Source organism: Eublepharis macularius, chromosome 3 (assembly GCF_028583425.1).
Source record: "Eublepharis macularius isolate TG4126 chromosome 3, MPM_Emac_v1.0, whole genome shotgun sequence".
NCBI lineage: Eukaryota > Metazoa > Chordata > Lepidosauria > Squamata > Eublepharidae > Eublepharis > Eublepharis macularius.
This window is the reverse complement of record NC_072792.1, coordinates 125381867-125405495: the sequence shown is the minus strand read 5'-3', so window position 1 is coordinate 125405495 and position 23629 is coordinate 125381867. Positions and strand designations below refer to the sequence as shown.

At 40.2% G+C, this 23629-nt stretch overlaps 1 protein-coding gene across 3 annotated transcripts in view; it reads right to left on the bottom strand.

Annotated features, from left to right (window-relative positions):
• Positions 1–23629, bottom strand: part of CADM2 (cell adhesion molecule 2) — an 864141-nt gene that overhangs the window by 165167 nt on the left and 675345 nt on the right. For all 3 annotated transcript variants that reach the window (XM_054973275.1, XM_054973277.1, XM_054973276.1), the window contains one exon: positions 12226–12316. In XM_054973275.1, the coding sequence (XP_054829250.1) occupies positions 12226–12316 (91 nt within the window). The remainder of the gene's footprint in view (positions 1–12225; positions 12317–23629) is intronic.

Genomic DNA, 23629 nt, shown 5'->3' with positions numbered 1-23629 from the left:
TGCAACCATATGAATACTTTTAGTCATTACTGAAACTGCTCTATATCATGAAGGCAGAGACAATTCCATATGAATGGCATACCATATTGTTCATTGACAATAAGGGATAACTCTCAGCAAGAAAGGTAGGTCATACATGTAAATAAATAAATATCTTGTTTTCCACGATTGTTCCTTTTAAACAGCAACCACAAGAACCTCAGGTAAGTCGTTCTAGCTTTAAGAGCCACTCTAAATGTGCATTGATTTGAACTTAGAAATGGCTCGTTTAAAAACTTGGTTTTGCTGTCCTTGGGATTGCTTAATTTTGTGATTTATTGGTCACAGATCTGATCCCACACATTATTTTCATAACTAAACTTCTACTCTCTAGAATTCTATTTATTTTCCAATAAGGATTTTCACATGCCTAATCATAACATGGATAACCTAGGCTACTGAAATAATTTTTTTCCTTTGCTTGCCTACAGACAAGGCAAGCAGATTTGGCATATCTGATTTGGCATATCTCCAATAACTGTTATTGGTCTTCTCTCTGGTTTTGGTGTTGTGTGTTTGTATGTTAATATGTTTTTATTGAATTATTTTATATATTATTTTAAATGCTGTTTAAAAATTCAAATATTTTCATTTTTGCTGGCTCGGGAAACCTTTTTGGGTGGAAAGGGGGCATAAAAATGTTTTAAATGGATCTCTTTCAGTCTGTTACATTCTTAATCCAATAATTAAATTGTATAAATACTTCAGCACTTTGAAATTACAGCATAAGGAGCCAACAAAGGCAAGATGCATTCTTTCTAACATCTAGGGTTTCCAGGTCACCCTAGCTCCCCGGCGGGAGATGTGGGACCTGGCTCCTACCTTGTACTTTCCCCTTTCCTGGTTTGTGCGATGACATCACTTCTGGGAAGTGATGTTATCATGTGGGTCACGGATAGACATGGGCACGAACGGGGGGAAAAGAACGAACACACTGTTCGTCATTTGGTGCCATCCACGAACAATGAACAACGAACATGGATGAACATGAACTGTTCCCAGACATGTTCATTGTTCATTGTTTGTGGGGGCCAGAACCCACCCCACCCCAAACCCCCCACTTAGCCCCCCCCCTCAAACCCACTTACCTGGCCCTTTAAAGATCCCTTTAAACTATCAGCTGGCAAGCAGCAGGGGGAATTCCCCCTGCTGCCTGCCAGCTGATAGTTTAAAGGGCCCTTTCCTGCCATGTACAAGGGGCAGAGCCCTTTAAACACCCCACAAACTGACCTTCCCAATGTCCAATACCCACCAAATTTGCAGGGGACATAGTCCTCACTGTCCTCTGAAGACCCCCCAAGTTTCAGAGAGATTGCACCCCAGAAAAGGCATGATCCACGGGTCTCCCCATTGGCTGTCATTTCTCTTCACAGTGGCAAAAACGGGACTCTCTGCTAGAAGTACTTTGAAGGGTTAAAGCCAGAAGGAAAGCCAGAAGGAGTTCAGACAGAGTTCAGTCCCTCCTTGCCTCCAGTTGCCAAAGGGATTGATTGCAGCAGGTGCCAGACTGACTGGCTTGCTGAAAGGCTGCTGAAGGCAACGAACAAGGCTTTTAACAACCACCTGTTTGTTTAGAATGGGGCCTCATGAACAGCTTGTTCAAGAACAGCAGATTAGGCTGTTCATTGTTTTTTTCTGTTCATAATGCTGTTCGTGCCCATGTCTAGTCATGGGCCACGCTGGGAGTGCTCCTACACTCCCTAGGAGCCCAATTTAGGCTTGAATTGATTTCAGGCTGCTGTGGTGAGCAGAAGGCGTGCCCTGCCACCCAGGGGTGCACTCCAAGAGGCACATTCCCCCCTGCTGGCCAGGTAAGCGTGGGGGGTGGAGGGTGAGAGAGGGGGATCCCCCACACCCAGTGGGGGACTGGCATCCTTATTGCTTACATATTCTGCCTCTTTCAAGCTGAGGATGGAATGGAGTTGTATATGTTTTTAAAGGAAGCAATGATGGTTGTCTTCCACGATGGATAGAGTCTATGTCTCTTTGGACTCAAATACAAAACTGGAATGATGCCTTAAATTCATCTTCACAAATTATTTTCTTAATTAACTTTTTTGATAAACAGATGGGAGAGGGGACATTTTAGCTTTCTGAAATCAATTGCTTCTTGGTGGTTCCTACAACAGTTGAGCGTGTTCATGGAGAACGGACTCCATTACCATAGTTTCTAGAAGCCTACTCAAGACGGCATTAATATGGCCAAATTGAATGTCTAGGGATGCCCAAACCTGCACACTGTTGGCTCTTTTAGGGTTACTTTATGTTTGTGGAATTCTGCCCATTTTGAAAAGCCCAATTTAAATGTTGAGGGTTTTTGTTGTTGTTGTTAAAATGTATTTTCACTTTTTATGCATATCAATTATATGGCAATTTATAGAAGTTATTAATTTTCCAATTGACTGTAGTATCTCCTGATGAGCGCGTGAACTGCTCTGGTTTTAGGAAGGAGGGTGTGTTACCAAGGGAATATCTCTAAACAACATCTATTGAGGAAAAATCTGCAGATATTCTGTGGCATCAACATAACAAAGAAATGGTTAGCCAATATGTTCCTGGTTAAGAAAAAAAGTTGTTATGAATCAATCCCATGTATCTTGTGCTGACATCTTTTTCTTTCATACTGTGACTACAAGTTGAAATGATTGGCAGCCTAACTTCAGTAGTAGTAGTAGTAGTAGTAGTAGTAGTAGTAGTAGTAGTAGTAGTAGTAGTAGTAGTAGTAGTAGTAGTAGTAGTATAAAAAAATAATAAATACATACAGACCACTTCTGTTTAAGTCAGATCAGTGAACGAACTCCCTGCTAATAGCAAAAGCACTGGCAGGATGCACTTAAGGCACTAAAATCATCCTTAATACCACCCTTCCATCCCCACAACCACTGTCTTGCACATATCACCACTATATTTAAAGACAGAGCAAAACATCAGTCAATCCCGGTCAATTCATTTTCTGCTTACATATGAATGGCTAAAGGACAAAGTTTTATCTTTTTTTAATAGCTGCAGCTGTGGCTTGAATAATCTATACCAGTTGTTCTTAGCCTTTGTTGAATCACAGACACCACTGAGAATCTGATGAAAGTTATGGATATCCTGCCCAGAAAAATGCACACAAACACACACAATTTTGCATACTATTTTTTTTCTTTGGAAATTGATTTCTTTCAAACAGACAGAAGGTAAAATAATCTTTGTGAATAATTATGTCTCCCTCACTTTCATTTTTTTCATGCAAAATTTTAATGGCTGCTTTCTGAAAATAGCTGAAATAAATCCAAATAATGTAAATAAAAAAAATTAAAGCAAACTTTAATCCTGCTCAAAAGTAAATTTCAATAAGAAGGCTGTTTGGCTTGAATAAGAAGTTGAAATTCTGGAGTGATATTTGATATAGAAACACTCCTGTCATCTTTACTATTCAATCAATTTTGACTTTTCACTTTGATACTCAGAAAGGTATGTAGTAGCAGAAAGTACTTAGAAAGGTATGTATGTATTAACAAACAGAATCAGAACTCCTATAGCTTCGTTTGCAGAAGAGGGCACACTTGTGTCAAGGAACATCAGAATTCTCCAAGATTTTTCGAGCTGAATTCATATTGTACCATTATCTTTGTCCTCAAGTTAATGAAGTCATCTTTGGCAAGCTCTGCATCATTGATGCTGTCGGTCGGCAAGCAAAGGATTATAAAGCTACTATTTCAATTTTAAGATTGAGTAGAAGTAATATTCAAAAGAGTTCTGCAGTGATTTCAGGTGTCTGCAGATTTCTGTCCTCAGAGAAATTGACAATGCTTTGTCACTCTCTATTCCAGCCTGCAGAAGCACTTCCTCCAGCTCTGGAAAGTTCACATAGCTATCTGCCTCCAATTTCCAGAATGACAGCTTAGCCAAAAGATCTTGTATTTTTTGAACTGAAAGATTTACCACATTCATGTGGCCAAAAATATCTGCCAAGTAATCCAAGCTATGAATGAACTCCCCGTGTGATTTTTTTCTGAGAGTTAGTATTCATTTTCTCTCAAAAAACTTGGAAACTTTTACCCAAAATTCAATCAAGTGCTTCAAGTCTTGTCTTCGGGAAAGCCAGCAAACTTCTGTGTAGTAGAGAGAAACTTAATATTCTGTTCCCATTTTTTCACAAAACCTCTCAAAAGGCAGTGATTCAAGGCCCGGTCTAATATGAAGTTGACGACTTTCATGGCAGTAGAAAAGACTTCTTTTAAGATTCTTGGCAGAGTCTTTGACACCAATACATGCTGATGTAGAAAGTGATGAGGCACAATGACATGTGGAGCTTCTTTCTTCACCAAAGCAGCAAAATCAGATGTGTTGCCAAGCATCACAGGTGCTCTATTTATTCTAAATGTCATAACATGGCAATGATGACTGAATGTTACATCATTGTGTACAGAACCATTTCATGTAACCCCACTTTTGTCTGGAGCAAAACAATACCTTACTAGCTTAATCTCTCTGTATAAAAACAAGTGTCTTGACTGTCTCATCAATGCTAAGCTCAAACCCCTGGACCTAGAAATGTGAAATTTGGGGAGAACATTCATGATGTAAAGACTGACTAAGAAGGGATTTTAAGAAATTCGCCCCCTAAGGGGGTAAAAAGGGGTAAAATGTGTTTTCCCATAGGGATACAGCTTCCCTGTGTGGCTGGCAGGCTGCTCCTCCCCTGCCAACTGCAAACTCAGGCACTCTTCCCTGAGGTCATGTGCATATGTGGTCTGATTGGTCATCAACCCAGCATTCTAAACAGTATGCAGTTGCTGTTGGGAGTCATTGAATGTATCCTGAGGTAAAAATACACCTCCCAGTCTTCCCCTCTAGGGTTGCCAATCTCCCTGTGGGGCCTGGATTTCCTGGGTGGCTGGCAGGGTCATGGTTCCTCCCCCCCCCCCCGCATTAGTCAGCTGTAGAACTCTGTGTTCTTAGATAAAAATCAGGTAAAGGAAACTGCAGACAGTTGAAGAAAGACAGTACAAGACTCCTGAATAGGGATTTTATATAAAAGTCAGTATGGCAACTGAGTTTTTAAATGTTCATGGGGAAATGGTGCACAATCTTTCTAGGGGCCATTTCAGTGTGAACCTCTCACATGAACCTGCCAAAGTGCCCACCGCACCACCTGTCCCTCAGTCCAACTCCACCTCACACTTCTCGCAGCCATCACCTCTTACTGCTGCCAAGAAGACTTCTGGTAGACGTACTGCAAGATACACTAATGCGAAAAGGAGGAAGCAACTTAGAGATGTGGCAAAGAAATATGCACATCCTACTCCTGCGATGCACTGAACAGCAGTGGCCAAGTACCAGCAAGATCATTCTGAGGTATGCAGTGGCTATTGGGAGTCATAGAATGGGTCCTGAAGTAAAATACACTTTGCAGTCTTCCCCTAAATGTTCACTAGGGTCACCAATCTCCCTGTGGGGCCTGGCTTTCCTGTGTGGCTGGCAGGCTCATGGTTCCTCCCCACCCCCCGATTAGTCAGCTGTAGAACTCGGTGTTCTTAGATAAAAATCAGGTAAAGGAAACTGCAGACAGTTGAAGAAAGACAGTACAAGACTCGTGAATAGGGATTTTATATATAAGTCAATATGGCAACTGAGTTTTTAAATGTTCATGGGGAGATGGTGCACGCCCTTTCTAGGGGCCATTTCGATGCAAACCTCTCACATGAACCTGCTGAAGTGCCTACCATACCACCTGTCCCTCAGTCCAACTCCACCTCACACCTCTCACAGCCATCACCTCTTACTGCTGCCAAGAAGCCTCCTGGCAGACGTCGTGCAAGATACACCAATGCTAAAAGGAGGAAGCAACTTATGTACATCATTTGACTTGAAGGAGGACTGCTTATCACATGGGTAGTTCTACATGGCCTACTCCAGAGTGAGCTCACCCAGCAGCAGCCTGCTGATCCTAGCACCTGAGGTGAAAATCACCAATATGGTCTACAAAGAGGTCTCTACTGTCTTTTGCTGATTTGAATCATCTCAACAACATCCACCTGAACATACAATTCACAATGGAGAAAGAAATCGAGGGAAAACTCCCATTCCTGGATACCTTGGTCATCCGCAAAGCAAACTTTCAGTTAGGTCACAAGGTCTACAGGAAACCAACTCACACTGATCGGTACTTGCACAAAACCTCCAATCACCACCCCCGACAGAAAAGAGACATAATGAAAACATTAGTGGATTGTGCAAGACGGATATGTGAGCCGTACTTTCTCAATGAGGAAATTAATCATCTAAACCACGCACTTCAGGCAAATGGCTACTCCAGAAATGAAATCCGAAGAGCAATCAAACCCAGGATGAATCAAACAACCAAGGAAAAACAGTCTCCTACAGGAAAAGTGTTTTTGCCATATATCAAAGGAATTACTGATCAGATGGGAAAGCTTATGAAAAAGCATAACCTTCAAGCAGTATTCAGACCCACCCGAAAAATACAACAGATGCTACGATCAGCAAAAGACAGTAGAGACCCCCTCACCTCTGCAGGAGTATACCGTATACCCTGCAGCTGTGGACAAGTTTCCATCGGGACCACAAAGCGTAGCATCCAGACAAAAATAAAAGAACATGAAGGACACTGCAGACTTGGACAACCTGAAAAATCAGCAGTGGCTGAACATAGCCTAACGCAAACAGGGCACAGTATCTTATTCCAGGACACCAAAATACTGGACAACACTTCCAACTACTTTGTCAGACTGCACAGCGAAGCCATTGAAATTCACAAGCATAAGCAAAACTTCAACAGGAAAGAAGAAACCTTAAGAATGAACAGAGCATGGTTTCCAGTTCTGAAAAACACCAGGCTAACAAAACATTCTATCCCCGACAATAGCCCTGCAGAGAAGATTAGCACATCAAGTACCAATCCATATGCAAAAGAACCTGCTCAGGATACAGTGAAGCCTCCCGCCATTAGCATTCCACACCCTGGGAAACTCTTACAGGATGACTCAGCTCAACCCTACCCCTCCTGAGTAGATACAAATGACCTGCCAACACCTTTTCCACACTGTGACACTGAGAGATCTCTGTCTTTTGGTGCTACACCTCTGAAGATGCCAGCCACAGCTGCTGGCAAAACGTCAGGAACTACAATGCCAAGACCACGGCAATACAGCCCAGAAATCCCACAACAACCAACTACAGAATTTAGAGTTTTTAATTATAGTTGTACAGTTATTCAGTGATGGGAGTCATTACAATTCTGCTGTTCCCCCTAAATCAAGAATCTTTCAATTTAATTGGAAGGTATGTCTTTCTGAAAAGACTGCATAAGGACAAGGAACCACCAAGACATCATAAATAGGATAGTCATGCAATAGAAGAAATGCACAGCTATACATGATGGGTTGGATCCTGCAGAAAAGCTCATAAAATAAGTCTGCAGAGTAGATCTTTCCCTATCTTCTACTTTCCTGCTGCTTGTCCAGAAAACCACTTGTAGGGTCAGGAGACCCCGTGAACAAAATGGACCTCACTATAGGTAAACAAATTCATGAACACATGAAGCTGTCTTATATTTAATCAAACAATTGATCCATCAATGTCAGTATTGTCTACTTAAACTGACAAGAGCCTTAGTTAGAGGTCTTTCACATCATCTACAATCTGATTACAATCTAGAGATGTCAGGGCAGGGATTGAACCTGGGATCTTCTGTATACCAAGCAGATGCTCTGACAGTCACTGAGCTTTGCATGCAGGTGGCTGCAAGAAAGAGGAGAAATCAGGTGAAATTGTGTTTTCATTTGATTCCTCTTTTTCCTTGTAGTCCCCATATTATGTGTATGTTCTTCATAAGAGTCCCCCAGTTTTCAGAGAGATTTTTATGAGACAAGCAATAGACTTCTAGGGAAAAGGGAATACAGGCCATCCTGCCAACTCCTTTTGCAGACTTTTAATGTGGGATTAAACACATTGTCTGTGTTTCTTCTGTGTAACTGTGTAACCTTTGCTCATGTAATCAGTATAAAACATATCATCTATGCACTGCATTAGATAATATATTTGGCATTTATCTGTTATTTAGAGAAGTCTGTTGTCAGGGATTTTAATCAATATTTTGTTAAACATTTCTCCTGTCTAGTAAGGTCTGTCATTATCTTGGCAAGATCTAGTCTCCTATACATCTGTTGATATTTCCTGCTTTGCTGGTAATCTGTTTCTGATTGAAAGGTAAGTAGGCTTTTTGAAAATCACAAAGGGATTAGGTTTAAAAATATCTTCAAGAGCATTTAAATCAAGCAAGTTACTAGTGAAATCTAAGAAGACAGATATTCCAAGTGCCTCTGTATTCCTTGACACCCAATATCTAACTTGAGCCTTAAAAAGACAAAAGAACAGAGAGGCTACCTATTGATCTGTCAAGTAACCATTAGTCATCCCAGGAATTGCTTCAGTATAGGCACAGCAAATTTTAACTCTTCTCTGACATCTGTCAAACATACAATCTGTGTATAGGTTCTGCTTAGAACAACAGGGAAATTATAAAAAGCCTGGCATCCACCACAGAGAAAAAGGACTGCTAGGAAGAAGGATTACACTTTCAAAGAAATCTGATATAGTATTACCATATTTTCAGTAATATTTTTGGTACTTCATCTATAGTACATGTATTATTATTTTCCAGCAAAATGTTACAGATATTAGTTAACTAGCCCAATAGTTTAAATTAAACTGGACCATATTAGAACCCCCTACCTAGTTAACATCCGCAACTTCACACTCAGAGTGTCCCTCACCTCCTTGAGGATCCAATCAATGCCAACAGCAATTTTGGAGGGTTTTTTCAATCAAACACCAAGGGATCAATGCCTATGCATCTGTGGCTCCCAAGTATCCAAGGACTTACCTCACTATATTCTTTTCTGCCTGCTCTACTCTAGCCTGAGGGCCAAATTTTTGGCAGGAATTCTATCCAGACTAAGGTCACACCCAGTGGGGGGGAAATCTTATTTCTGTTATCTGACACAGACACTTATGTGTCTTATAGAGTTTCATTATTTGCCCTTGCTGCAAAGAACATATGCTCCAAGGTGGCAAAGTGAAGGGACCTAGACAAATGTTCTTTTTATCATTCCTATTGTAGTGAGTTCATAGCTATATTTTAAAACTGGTTCTTGGCTCTACATTCTATTCTCTGTGTATTTGCCTATTCATAGTTTGTACACAATTTGTATCCCTCACTGTCGATGGTAATGTAAATTTGTAACAGCCAAAGGCTATATACCATAAACTGAACTTGAACTAGTTAACTAGAATATTCATAGCCTAATTGGAATTCACCAAACAGATTGTTCAAACACCTTGTTTTGAATTCTATCAATTATCTGCCAAACAATATAGATTTAGAAAGCAGTGAAAACATGGCTGGGGGAATGTTCTACGTTTCATGAGTACACTAATTTGAATTGATGCACAATATCATTAAAGCTCCACACATATGCTTAATCAGCACATTATACACAGATTTTTTCTCTCTCTGCAAATCCTGCATGTGCAAATAAAATCTGAATTATCCAACAGTCCCAGATGTCATGTCTAGGTATACAGACCATCATATTAGATTGTCAAAGAAACAAATATGTTTGCTTTTGTTACAAATTGTTAAAGAATACCATGAGATATGTGAATACATCTTGAATATTCTCATGAAATATTATCTGAATAAATTAAGACTTAGGGAATATTGCAAGGAAACAAAACTGACTGAATAAACACATTTTATATGGACCCTCATTGAATAAGAGAATGACTGGGAGTGGGCTATTAATGGAAAAAAGGATTATTATTATTTTTTGTCTCATATAAGATCTCTCTCAAAAGTTGAAGCTACAGCATATTTCTGTACAGAGATGCGGGTCTGAATTAATCTTGAAAGGTGATTCTTCTTCCCGGAGTTTCTTTCTGCTTTAGATTGCCCTTTATCTTTTCTCATGTAACTGCCTGTCCTGTTGTACTCTCACCCCACAAAAAGAGTATAAACAGAATCTAGGTCTTCTGTGTAGATCAGTAGAGCCAGTGTGACCTCAGGCCTGTACTCACTTTCAGTCTACCATACTTCACAGAGTTGTTGTGATGATAAAATAGAGGAGGGAAGAAAAATGTAATTCATCTTGGGTCCCCATTATAGAGAAAGGTGGGGCATAAATGAAGTAAATAATAACTTCTTTTCTGTAAAAGCATACACTAGACATGGGCACGAACCAAAAAAATTTAACGACTCTGCGGTTCGTGGTTCGATGTTAATGACGATCCCGAAGTCACGAACCGCAACAGACATTTCCCGTTGCCAAACTGGTTTGTGGTGCTCAGAACGGCCTCTGTTGCACTTAGAGAGCCAAATTCACAGGGAGTGTGTAGCAGGCTCTCCTCCAGCCAGCAGCCAAGTTTGGTCAAGATTGCAATAGGGATCTTGGAGTTATACCTTCTTCAATCTGAGGCCCCCAGGAAACTCCCACAAAAATCCAAGCTCAATTATACTCTCTCTGTCTCTCCCCAAAGGCTAGCAAGTAGCAAGCAGCAGCTCTGTCACACTCCACTGCTAGCTGAAAGTGAAACCCAGCCTGGGATCCCACTGCTATTTATAAGCTTAGGACTCATTGAGAAATGCAGGAGGTCTGTGTTTGGCAGTCAGAGCTACCTATCAGGGTTTGCAGGGATGAGATTGGAGTGCCCATAGCTACAGAACACCCCCTCCCCCTCCCTCCCCCAGGTGTCTTCTCCCAACTTGTAGCTGCTTTGCAGCTTCATGGTTGGAAGGAAGACCTGCCGATCAAGGTAAGCTGGGCTTCCATTCAGGTTTCCCGGGCAACAGAAAGAGCGCAGACAGAGTTCAGGCATTCCCCCGGCTCCATTGCCAGGGAAATTGATTGATGGTGCCTGACTGTCTGGCTTCCCAAACCGTGGCCGAATGCACCGAACCAGGCCTCTCCCGAACGCTGGTTTGTTTGCTGTGGACAATCACGAACCACCGGATCACGATCGTGCGATCGCCAATTTCATAGGTTTTTGAAGTTCGTAATGCAGTTCGTGCCCATCTCTAGCGTACACTAACTTTCAAATACCAGAAGAAATAATGTGCCAGAGAAAGGTTCATGCCTCAAAACATTGTCCATGCAGGACCTGTATATTTGAAATAGGATATATTTTTGTTATTTGTCTTTATTTATTTTTATTTATTTATTTTATTCAATTTATATTCTGCTCTCCCTGCAAGTGGGCTCAGAGTGGATCACAGGCAATAATAAATACAATAAAAATAGATAAATTTAGTGACCTATACTACAAAAGAAGTAGATAAATTAGCTTGTAATATCATGACAGATATATTGGTTTGCATACTACAAATGTACAAATTGCACTCATTCTTAACTTCATAAACAAAAACAGAACCATGCCATAAGGGATGCAAGTTCCTTATGGCTACTTGAATTTGTAACCTACATCAGTTATCTCAACATCTCAAAATAAAATGCCAAATTTACCATCTGAAAGTGTTACAGTTGACTGTTATTAATATAATAGGAAACGGAGTGTTTTGAATTCTCTTCTCAAATGACAGATCCAATGTAATCTTTAAAAGTGCAGGGTCACCTTAAGGTTTGTACAGGAATAAGTAAATAAATTTCTGGTCAGTCTTAAAAATATACATCTTCATTACCTTTAAGCTATTTTTAAAAGTCAGATACTTGAAAAGGTAATTTGCATATATCATTAAATTTCCAATTACCATGTAAATGACAACCAAACCAGGCAGAGAGTTAAACATTTTGGTATTAAAAAAGGTGTTGATTTTAGAAGTTTTTCATCAAATAAGAAGCTTTAAGAATATGTACCCATCATCAGACTGATGATATGGAACAGCAAATAAGCCTGCCATCCTTTCACGTTGAAATAGCTTACTTTTTAAAAATACACAGCAGGAATGCTTTCCCAAAACTAAAATAAATGACAAAGTAAAAGACCAGTCTTCCATAGGCACTTAATGAAGACATGCTTCAAGGGCTTTTCTGTAACAAAGATCACTTTACACCCCAGGACAAGAGGGAAAAAAAACCAGCAGAAATTTGCAATGAGATACTGCAATCAAAAGAGAATAAAGAAAATAGCAAAAAACATATTGCTTGTTAAATCACTTACAGTGGCTTTCCTTTGGATTCACAAATCAAAGTTATAGATTGTCCTTCTACTGGCCATGATGTGGAAGGTATTATTTTAACTGATGGTATATCTGGAAAAAAAAAAACATTTGCTGCATTAAATTAAAACTTGATAACAAGAGTTTGTAGTATGCAAATGAGTAAAGCAATTCAGATTTTACTTAAAGGTGCATTTAAAGGGCCCCACCACTGCTTGCAAGTGGCAGGGCCCTTTAAACATCACCCCAGCCCCAGCCCCCCAGCCCCACCCACCCCCACTTACCTTGGCAGCATCAGCGGCAGCGGTGGCTCCGGCCATCCCCGCTGCCTGCTGTGCCGGCCATTCGAGGGGCAGGACGGGCCTGAGGAGGTGGCTCCAGCCTTCCCCACTGCCCCCAGGGCCGCCGAGCGGCAGAGGAGGTGGAGAAAGCCCTTCCTGCCCCTCAAAGGGTCGCCGTGCCAGCCATTTGAGGGGCAAGAAGGGCCAGAGGAGGTGCGTCCGGCCTTCCTCAATGCTTTGCAGGCTCAGAGGCGGCGGTGCAGTGGCAAAGGAGCTGGCTCCAGGCTGTCGCAGCCTCGTACATGCTGCCGCTGCCCAGCTGATCACCCTCCCCTCTCCCTCCGGCCAGGTAAGTGGGTGGGGGGGTGGAGACATTGCCGTGGGGGGTGGGGGTGGAGGAGTTGCCCCAGGGGGTGGGAGGTGGAGTGGGGGAGTTACTCCCCCTTACTTCAGTATGCTCCAAATATTTACGGAGCATACTGAAGCGAGTAAATACCATAATTCCGAAGTGGCTTGCAGCTTTGGAATTATGGTATTTCCACATTTTTCCCCCGCTTCGGGTAAACCCGAAGCAGGAAACCCAAATCTTTTCGGGATGCACACCCCTAGTTCTGAGTGCTCATGGCAGTAGAAGTAAGAAATAAAGATGTCCATAAATAACTATGAGAACTGGAGTGCTATGCTACACAAATTTGAATTGGAAAGCAAAATTAAAAAAAAAGAATTTGCTGAAAATGAATATTGTGTCTTCGTAAAAGAGTATGACCGCTATTATAAAAATGAATGCATTAAGAGTACATTTGAATATGTATATTTTTGCCATAATCTGAAATCATAATAGACTACCTTAAAAAATCATTTCCTACAGGAATTATAGGGTAAATGCCTTTTAAAAATACTTCCCACCATGGACTGATATTTAGTATTTAAGAAAGAAAAACAAAGCTATACAATTATCAGGTAAAATTGACAGGGTGAGCTGTTCTATTGGCTTGGCAGGGAAAGGTCAATTGGTGTCAATTCACCCCTTCCACTGCTGGCTCCAGTGTTATTTCCCATGTTGTCTGTGAGAATTCCTGACCCTGAAGAATACAATTTCAGGGGGACTATGTGAAGTTGCAGCAGGAGGGGAGTAGCAGAACTTTGTACCTTTCATGGCTCACTGGATACGAGTCAATCTCAGATAAATTTAAGATATTTTTTATGTTTTCATAGAATTAACTTTGAATACAAAAGCAACTTTCATCATGCTGTGCATCATACTTTGGTATAACATCACACCAAGAAACTGAATACAGAAAGAACACAGATAAAAGGACAAGGCTAAGGTTTCCTACTGAGTTCTATGCAGCAATCTGAGACAAAAAGTGAAAAGGAGCAAATCTGGTTCATGCATATCTCTGTCAGATTTCTCTCCTACCCAAATTATCACTGTGCTCTCCTTTTTCATATACAAATGAATAGCTGCTATTTGCTAATACAGGAGTGTGCAAGCACTTGAGGAAAATCGTGTGGTAATGACAGCAACTGGCACTGATGCTGAATGGCCCAGCTTCTATCCAAAGGAACCATATGGTGGGTATAACTCTCATGTGGAGAGCCCCTGCCCAGCGAGTTTGTTTCTAGGTGGGCTCGTTCTGCCAGCCTCTAGAATTGTGCTGAGATTCTCCTGTCTTCAGCCCAGGGCATCAGCTCATTTTTCAGGATACTGACAGAGAGAGAGACACACAACATTGTCTCTTATGTACAGTGCCATCCCTGTGCCTCCCCCAAGATATGATTTCACTATCAAATTCATATTGTGTAAAATATATGCAAAATAATCAAGTTAGTATTCAAAATATCAAACAAGGAGTTCAGTACTCAACAATTCAATACAGAATTGTTCAATGTTCAATAGATACAGATGTTCAATGTTCAATAGATTTTTGGTAAAGTTTGATGTTTTTTGACTGAAACTCAAACAGTGAGAAATTAATCTTCTCCCCACTACTCCCTTTCCACCTGAGATCTTCCCCATCCATTCCCTTTGTAGGAAAACAATGTATGGCCATTCATAAAGCTCAGCTCGATCCAACCATTTAGAAACATCATCATGCTACCTAGGCTTCAATAGAAATGCACAGCTTTAGATGTATTTTAAGGTGATTGACAATTGAAGAAGGAGTAAAATAAAAATAAACAGAGTCTTTTCTAAACAACGTAGAAATGGATATAAAAGCTTAATTTTTTTCTAAAGTCATTGTGTGTTATTTAACAATTGCGTATTTCAGTTATGAATTTTTATTTATATCTAATAAGGGAAGGTAGGTAAGGAGAAAAACACCAAACTAATTTACTGTATCAGAAATAATTTAAAATATGATTAATCATGACTTAATATTTTGTTTCCGTTACAATGGTGAGAAAATATTAACATTAATGGAATAAATGATTATGAGCAGTGGATTAGATTCTTGGATTAGTTAGTCTGAAATAAACGTACAAAAAAAGAAGTGTTAAAAAGCTTAACAAATAGCAATTGCTATAGAAGCGTTTACAAATATAATGATAGGGATTAGCTAATTGTCTTATCACTATTACTTCTGAACTGCACTATGGCCATTTATTTTACCACAGTCATTTGAACTATGATTAATTTGTGAAATTAGAGTTTGCAGTCAGTTTGCAATCAGTCATTCAAATCCTGGTTTAACTGGTTCAAATGCTGGTTTCACTGACTTTGCTCATTCCCTGTTTTCCCTAAGTTGACTAGGTTGGTATTTTGTTTTTGTTTTTTTAAATTTTTATTGGTGAGTTTAAATTTCCAATTTAATACATACATTCCCCTTATATCTCATTTATTCTAATCCCCACCCTTTTCCTCCCCCCTCCCTATTGACTTCCAACAGCTTTTCAACCCTTACCCCCTCTTATTACTTAGCTCTATTTCACTTGTATTTTTCTACAACACATATATCATAATATCTCTTACTCTAAGCATATTCTAGTTCTTTTATACATATACTCTATCAAATATACTATCAATATAATATTCTTTTTTGTATACTATACCATACAATATAGCATAGCATACATTATAATATAACATAACAAGACAGCCCAATATAGTATAATGTATGATGTACTAACACCATACACCATAGTACGTTGTATATAATATATAGTATACATCCTCTAATATATCCATTTTACTCTTCCTTTGTTAAACTGTATGTTCTAAATCAGATTTTCTTAAACATAATACTAGCTTAGATTGTAATAATTAAATTTCCCCCTTGATGGTAAAGTCACTTCTCTCTTCTATTTACAACATCACACTTCTTAAATTCTCAAACTGCCACCGTTCTCCTTTCACATCCCATTTTTTCTCTAAGTATTGTTTCAGTTTCCCCCAATCAGCAATATATTGTCCTAGGTCAAGATCTTTAAGTTTCCTTGTCATTTTGTCCATTTCTGCCATGTACAGCAATTTATAAATCCAGTCTTCTATGGTTGGTATTTCTTGTACTTTCCACTTCTGCGCATATAAAAGTCTTGCTGCTGCAGTCATATAGAATAACAATGTTCTATACTGCATTGGAACAACTTCCATTCCCAAATTTAGTAGCAACAATTCTGGGTTCTTATTTATTTGGATTTGTAAAATCTCATTGATTACTTCAATTATTTCTCCCCAGTATTGCTTGGCTACCTCACAAGTCCACCACATATGATACAGTGATCCTTCATGCTTTTTGCATTTCCAGCATTTGTCTGACATATTGGTATTCCCTAGTGCTATTTTCTTTGGTGTTAAGTACCATCTGTAAATCATTTTATATACATTCTCTTTAATATTTGTACAAGTTAAAATCTTCATTGTATTTTTCCACAGGTGTTCCCACGCCTCCATTGTTATTTCTTTGTGAAAGTTTATTGCCCACTTCACCATCTGGATTTTAACTGTTTCATCCTCCGTATGCCATTTCAGAAGTAATTTATAAATCTTAGATATTTCTTTCTTGCCTTCTTGTAGCATCACTTCTTCTAGTTCAGAATTTTCCATTCTTATACCTCCTTTTAAGCAGTCCGAGTTATAAAGATCTCTGATCTGTCTCTATTGAAACCATCCATAACAAGGAGACAACTCTTCTTCTGTTTTTATTCTTAGCATTGAATGTTGTACTTGTGTTATCTCCTTGTAGGTTAGACATTGCTGCTCATTATCGACAGTTCTCGGATCTATTACTTCATACGGAACCACCCATGAAGGAATTCCATCTTCCATATAAACCTTGTATTTTTTCCAGACTGTGAAGAGGCTTCTCCGAATGTAATGGTGCAAGAACATCAAATCCGCTTTTACTTTATCATACCACATGTATGCATGCCATCCAAATATTTTTTTTATGTCCCTCCAAGGCCAGCAATTTACGTTTTTTTAACGTTATCCAATCTTTTAGCCATACCGGACATATTGCTTCATAATATAGTCTTATATTGGGCAGTTGCAAGCCACCTCTTTCCTTCGCATCCTGTAAAACTTTCATTTTCACACGTGGTTTCTTGCCTGCCCACACAAAGTCTGAGATTTTCCTTTGCCATTTGTCAAATTGTTTTGAATCTCGAATAATTGGAATTGTTTGCAACAAGAACATCACACGCGGTAAAACATTCATCTTTACTGCTGCTATTCTTCCCAACCATGATAAATTCAATTTATTCCATTTTATCAAGTCTCTCTCTATTTGTATCCACAATTTCTCATAGTTGTTTTTGAATTTGAAGGGGAAAAAAAGACTAGGTTGGTATTTTGGTCTACAATGAAGTGAGGACTGTGCTGGACAACAAGTCAAGATTGAGCCTCTCACCCCCAGAGCCCCCTATACTCCCAAGATCTATTCAACTTGAGGTACAGGTGGACTTTATCTTGGATTAAACCAGTGAATCATGATAAGAATTATGCAATGAAAATTCCAATTTATTACTAGGTGTCCATGAGAAACTGTCACACCCCTTAATGAAGGGCTTGTAATGACTCCTTCATCCTCCTTCATCAAACTCAGGCAGTCCTCCTTCCCTTCTCTAGTTGGCATTAACTATGGTTTGTTGTGATATTTAAATAAACGTAACTATAGATACCAATATTTTCATTGACAGTAAGTATAGTTATGCCACTTCAAATATTGCACTGAACCATTGTTAATTCTAGGAATGAAGGGAGATAAACTGATGTCATTGGAGGAAGAGAAAGGTGCCCACAAGGATTCAGTGCAACAAACTATTAACAAATCAAACAGCAAGATTATGAATTACATCAATGCTAGTTTTACATATTGGATTGATATTTAATATCTGTAGTTAAGATGTCTGTATAGATTTTGCTATATTTTTATTATATTTACTGATTTTCTATTTGTTAGTTTTGGAAGTGCCATTGCTTACCGTTAGTATATAGGGATAATCAAGTGTCACACATGCATGAAGTACATAAAATACAAAATCTCTCTGTAAATCTTCACATTTCTCATTTGTCAGGCTAGTTTACTCAAGAGAATAAACTAAACTTTCTCATCTAGTCTCATATATCTAGATATATTCTTAGCATTTTTCCAACACACTTCTTTTTTTTTTGGAATTGAAAAAAAAGGTTATCATCAATCTTAGCTGTTATGAGCATATCATGTTAATCAGATTGAGCCCAGTAGTTCTTAAAATAACTATGGATTTCCTACAGCTGATTTAGTTCTAAGGCACAAGTTAGACCATTAAACCTTAATTATTCTACAACACATGTCTTTTCAAAACTTGGAAAGTTAAGGCATTGCCTATACTCCTGCAATACAACCACTCAACCTAGCACTCATTTTCATCCACGTCTGTTGCACATTTTTTTATTGTACAAATCTGGTGTCCACAATTCTTCTTCTATTGGTATTTTGCATTGGATATTCATTTTTAATTAGGAGTAGTTCTATTCTTTCATGGCTTGTTAACACTTTCATTTGGGTAGCACAGCTTTCATTAGCGCTGTGAATAATCACTATTCATTACAGCAAAGTCCATTTCTTGCAATAACCTTGCTCTGACCTGATTACCAGTTAAACTACAAAAAAACAGTGTCTAATTAGCCCATCAGTTCCTGTTCAAATTCACATGACCCAGCATTATTAAGAGAGGTCTGTAGCATAAATGTCTATGGTCTCCCCTGACTATGTTTAAAGAGAATGTTTTTTAGACTGATATGACTATTGGATCATACAAGGAAAATCTGGATGCACTGCAACCACCCCTTCACTTTTCTGTCAGATTCCATTCGAAAATCTGATTCAAGCAGCTTTATCTGGTTTAAACCTGCCAAGGATCTCCCCTTCCCCCACCTCAGGTAATATATGCCATAAAGGTCCCTAATGTAATACTGTTGCTTACATATTATATTCTCAACACAGTTTCATAATTAAATAATAGCACAAAAGGTTACCACATTCAAAAATACTTATAAAATAAAAAGTATCAGGCAGTTCTTAAGTCATCAGAATTCAAAGACACTGAGTCTTTCACATAAATAAATGTGTATTTTTATGTTTTAACTATGTTGTCACTTTCTACAATGACTTAGGCATATATTTCACATATTTCTAGGGCTAGGTTGAGAAATTCCTGAAGATCTAGGGATGGTACTGTCAGAACTGTAGCTAGATAATGTCCTTAATCCAGACTACCTTCTACAATCAGACAAAAGCCCGTTGTTTTCAAAAGTTTACTGAAGAAAGAATTCATTATAGTCCACGGGCCCAGATACAATATCCAGGCTGGTACACGTGTATTGTTACGAATGACAGGCAAAGCATGAGTTACAAAGTATCAGAACCCAGCAGGCCCAACCTCCCCCCATAGTTCTCAAAACAATCCCTTTGAAGCTGAGAAAGCGAAAGTTTCCCAAGGCTGGAGAAGCGATAGCCAAAACAATCCTCTTCCGTGAGATAGCTGCTGGGAACATCTTGGCACCTGTGAACAAAGCACTTAGAATACTGAATGAATTAATATGGAGTCTCTTTGGTTACATACAAACACTTCAACCCTGACAGGTACCTGGGTATGGCGAGATCTGGGGATAGAAGGGACCCAGCCTTGGCGCCAGGGTTGCTGGCGCTGGAGGCCAGCCTCGGGCCCCGGACTGCGTGATGATGTCATCATGTGATGACGTCATCACGTGATGATATCATCACGCAGTGCCACCGGTGGGTGGCTGGGGCGGAGCGAGGAGGCTGCCCGCGCGCTGTGCACTGCCCCGGCTGCCTGTCGTTCCTGGCCCGTATCTGCTGCACCCACCTGGGGGCGGGCGGCGGCGGCACAGGGCTGGCCGGCGGTGGCGCAGGATGTGCGCCTCCACCCCCGGGGCCCCCTCCAGCACCCCCTCTGGCCCCGCAGTGCCCACGGCCCCCGCCTCATGGCCTCAACAGTGGAAGACAAAAGGATTTGGAGCCTACAAACACAACAGATGTCTCATAGCAAAAGAATTGGGGAACAGAACAAGGCAGTGATTTAGAAAAAAAATTCTAATACAACAGGTTCTTATGTGGCTAAAGCCACACCAAGAAGCCTTCGTTATTGATCTAATAGCTACATACTGGGCAAAGTGCTATTTAACTCCTTTGATGGCTTCCTTGTCTTTGTTAGGGTAATGCCCGGAAAAGTTTACTAACTTGAAAGGAAGACAGAAAAAACAGAAGCTGGTTTCAGTACCAAGGAAGGAGGGGAAGTATTGTCGATGTATTGTCGAAGGCTCCACCCCCGGGGAAGGAGGGGAATATTGTAAAGAAATTGACTCATTTGGACAGAAGAGTTAGGCCTGTTTGACCAGAGTTTGTAAGAATTATGAGCAAGCATTGCAAGAGTGTGGGTGACTCCACAGTTTTCCAGCTCAGGCACTGTTACTGAAGTCTCCAAGGTTAGGGGGAGGCAAAACCAAAGTGTCTCACCTAATTAAGCTTAGCTGTGGTATGTACTCAAAGCAATGCAGGCACTTATTTGTTAAGATCTCCCCAGGTTGCTATGCAATTGGACAAAAATTAGGAAACCATGTTTGCCTATGTAGCCTTCAGCCTTTGCTCTGTCTCTGCTTTGGGGTTCTCCTTGAGGCCCTTCAGGATTATAATTTTGATTTAACGCCTTGGATTTTGATGCTGATCAAGAATGCTGTGTTACACCTACAAGTTACCTTCATGGCTTAAAATGACATCAGACTCTGTTATGTATAGTGTTAAGTTTTAGTTATCTCTTTATTATTTTACCTATCCCACTGCACACATTTCAAAACATAACCTTTTAATGCACATTTTAATAAAATTCTTCATAAATGTGGTGTTTCTTTGGTTCCTAGTTGCAACCTAAACCAGTGCCCAGGCTGGTTTGGCATAACTACCTTTGCAACTTTCTGTGGAGGTTCAGTGCAGCTGACTCTCTGGTACAATCCAGTAAGGCCCAAGGCCAGTCTCTGGACTAGGACTAGTTGGAAAAATGGTTGCAGTACTACCCCTGCTGCGTTCAGGGGTGCACTGTTAGGATTTGGATTCTAATGACTTCTGTGGTCCCCTAGGCTTTGTTTCTGTTACAGATAGGGCTTTTTTCACCTTCCACCTCCCGCAAAGCACATGCATGCTCCTGGGACTGTGCGATGACATCACTTCCGGGAAGTGATGTCGTCATGCAGGGTGTGGCCACTCCCTGGGAGCGTGCTCACTATTCAAGTCCACTCGCCTCCCTGCCCCAGGCTGACTTGAGCCCAATCCTGGTTGTTTTAGGCCCGTTTCAGCCATTTTGGGCCCTTGGGCCTAATTTGGGCCCAAAGCAGACGGGATTGGGCTGCTTGCCTGGCAGTGGCCCGTTCCAGGCCTTTTAGGGCCTGATCCTGGCCATTTCGAGCCTGTTTCAGCCCAACATCGCCAGTAACATGGGGGGGGCACTTTTAAGAACTGCTGGAATGCTGTTCCAGAGCATTCTGACAGGAAAAAAAGCCCTGGTAATAGATATAACCAAAATGGAAGTTGGCTGGTAGGGGTATGCACTTCGGGTTTCTGATCCGAGTAAAATACCTGAATCAGACCCGACCTGTAAAGCATGCTGGCCCTGATTCAGAAATCCCAAATCAAAGCTTCCTTGAAGCATCTGGGTTACGGAAGCCAAGTTTATTTTTTTTAATTAGATATTTTATTGATTTTCTCATAATAATGGGGATAGGGGAAAGGGGGGTAGGAAAAGGAGACATAATAGAAAAGTCATAAAGTCTGCTTGAATCAGCATTCTACTTATCCACACATTTCACACTACCGATCATTCAACTGTGATTACTAGTAGCAAGTTACAATACTGCCTTCATATGGTTACTACATTCAGGTCTTTATATTTGTTTTTCATCCAGTTGTAAAAAGGGATCCATGGGGCAGCAAATTCTTCTTCCATTTGTCCTTTCATTAATGAGGTTAATTTGTCCATTTCCGCATTTTCCATTATCTTCGCTATTAATTCTTCCTGCTGAGGTATTATTGGTCATTTCCAATAAAATGCTAGTATAATTCTTGCCGCTGTTACTCTATGTATTATGAAATATTTCTGGTCTTTATCCAGGTCTTCTGGTGTACAGTTTAACAAAAATATCTCAGGTTTAAAGGTTTGTAACCTCTAAGATTATTTGTAATAATTTATGCACCATTGTCCAAAATGTATGTACCTCTTTGCAAGTCCACCACATATGATAAAATGTTCCTGTATGTTTCCCACATTTCCAGCAATTATTTGACATATTTTTATACATTTTGGCAAGTCTATCTGGAGTTGTACCATCTATAAAATATCTTATACAAATTCTCTTTAAATGCAACTGACTTCGTTATTTTAACATTCACTTTCCATATCTTATTCCATTGCATCGAATCAATGCTATAACCTAAATTTTGTGTTCATTTAGTCTTATATTCTTCTACCCCCTCATTTTTTTTCTTCATCTGCATTAAAAATACATAATTTTTTATCAGTTTCTCATCAGAATCACATAGCAGTTTTTCAAAAGCATTTTGTTCTACATGAAAGCCTCCCAATTTTTTATATTTATTGTATTTGGACTCAATCTGGGCCCTTGACCACCAATCTAAATTAACGCCTTGTCTCTGTATTTCCTCTTTTGTTTTTAATATTCCTTTATCATCTAGAAGGTCTTTATATCTAATAGTCCAGCTTAAAGAAAATACATTTGGCTGTGAAAAGTTTAAAGGGCCCTTTCCCTGACTCTTCCAAGCAGCAGGTCCCTTTAAACTTCAGCTGGCAGGCAGGGGGGATTCCCCACCTGACAGCTGAAGTTTAAAGGGCCCATTTAAAGCAGGAGGACCCTTTAAATGTCCCCAACCCCCAACCCCCAGAAGGATATAATTCTGTTTAGGATTAGGGTTGCCAGGTAATACCTGGAACTTGGAGGAAGGATTGGGAGCGGGAACATAGGGTGCTGGAAGTGACAGTGGGTAGCTCTAGGAATTGCCAGAAACAATAGGAGTTTCTGGCAATTCTGACAGCTACCTTCTGTCACTTCCAGATCCCCCCTAGATGCCACTAGGTTCGAGGGTGAGCAATGGAACCTGGGGGGTAGGGGATCCCCTGACCTGACCAAGAGATTGAGAAACCTACATAGGATGGCACTGAATGATGATGATGCTGATTTATTATATTTATATCCTGCCCTCCCCACAAGCGGGCCCAGGGCAGGTCACAAAAGATAAAATATACAAGATAAAATCATAATCAATTAACACAGCTTTCTAATAAAACACCTGCTTACCATATAAAAACCATATAACATTTGACGGAGGTGGAGGTGCAGCTTAACCATGCATGGTCGCTCATATATAGGGGGTAGATGGTCAATACCCCCTACAGACATAGAGGAGACCGGGAGAGAGGCTCATTTGGTGGAAACCCTGATGGCCTCAACCATACACCTGGTGGAACATCTCTGTCTTACAGGCTCGCCTGAAGGAGACAAGATCTTGGCAGGCCTGGGTGTCCTCAGACAGAGAGTTCCACCATTGTTTGAGGCCAATCGAGACTCCCTGGGGCCAGAGACCACCAGTAGGTGCTTACCGGCTGATCTCAG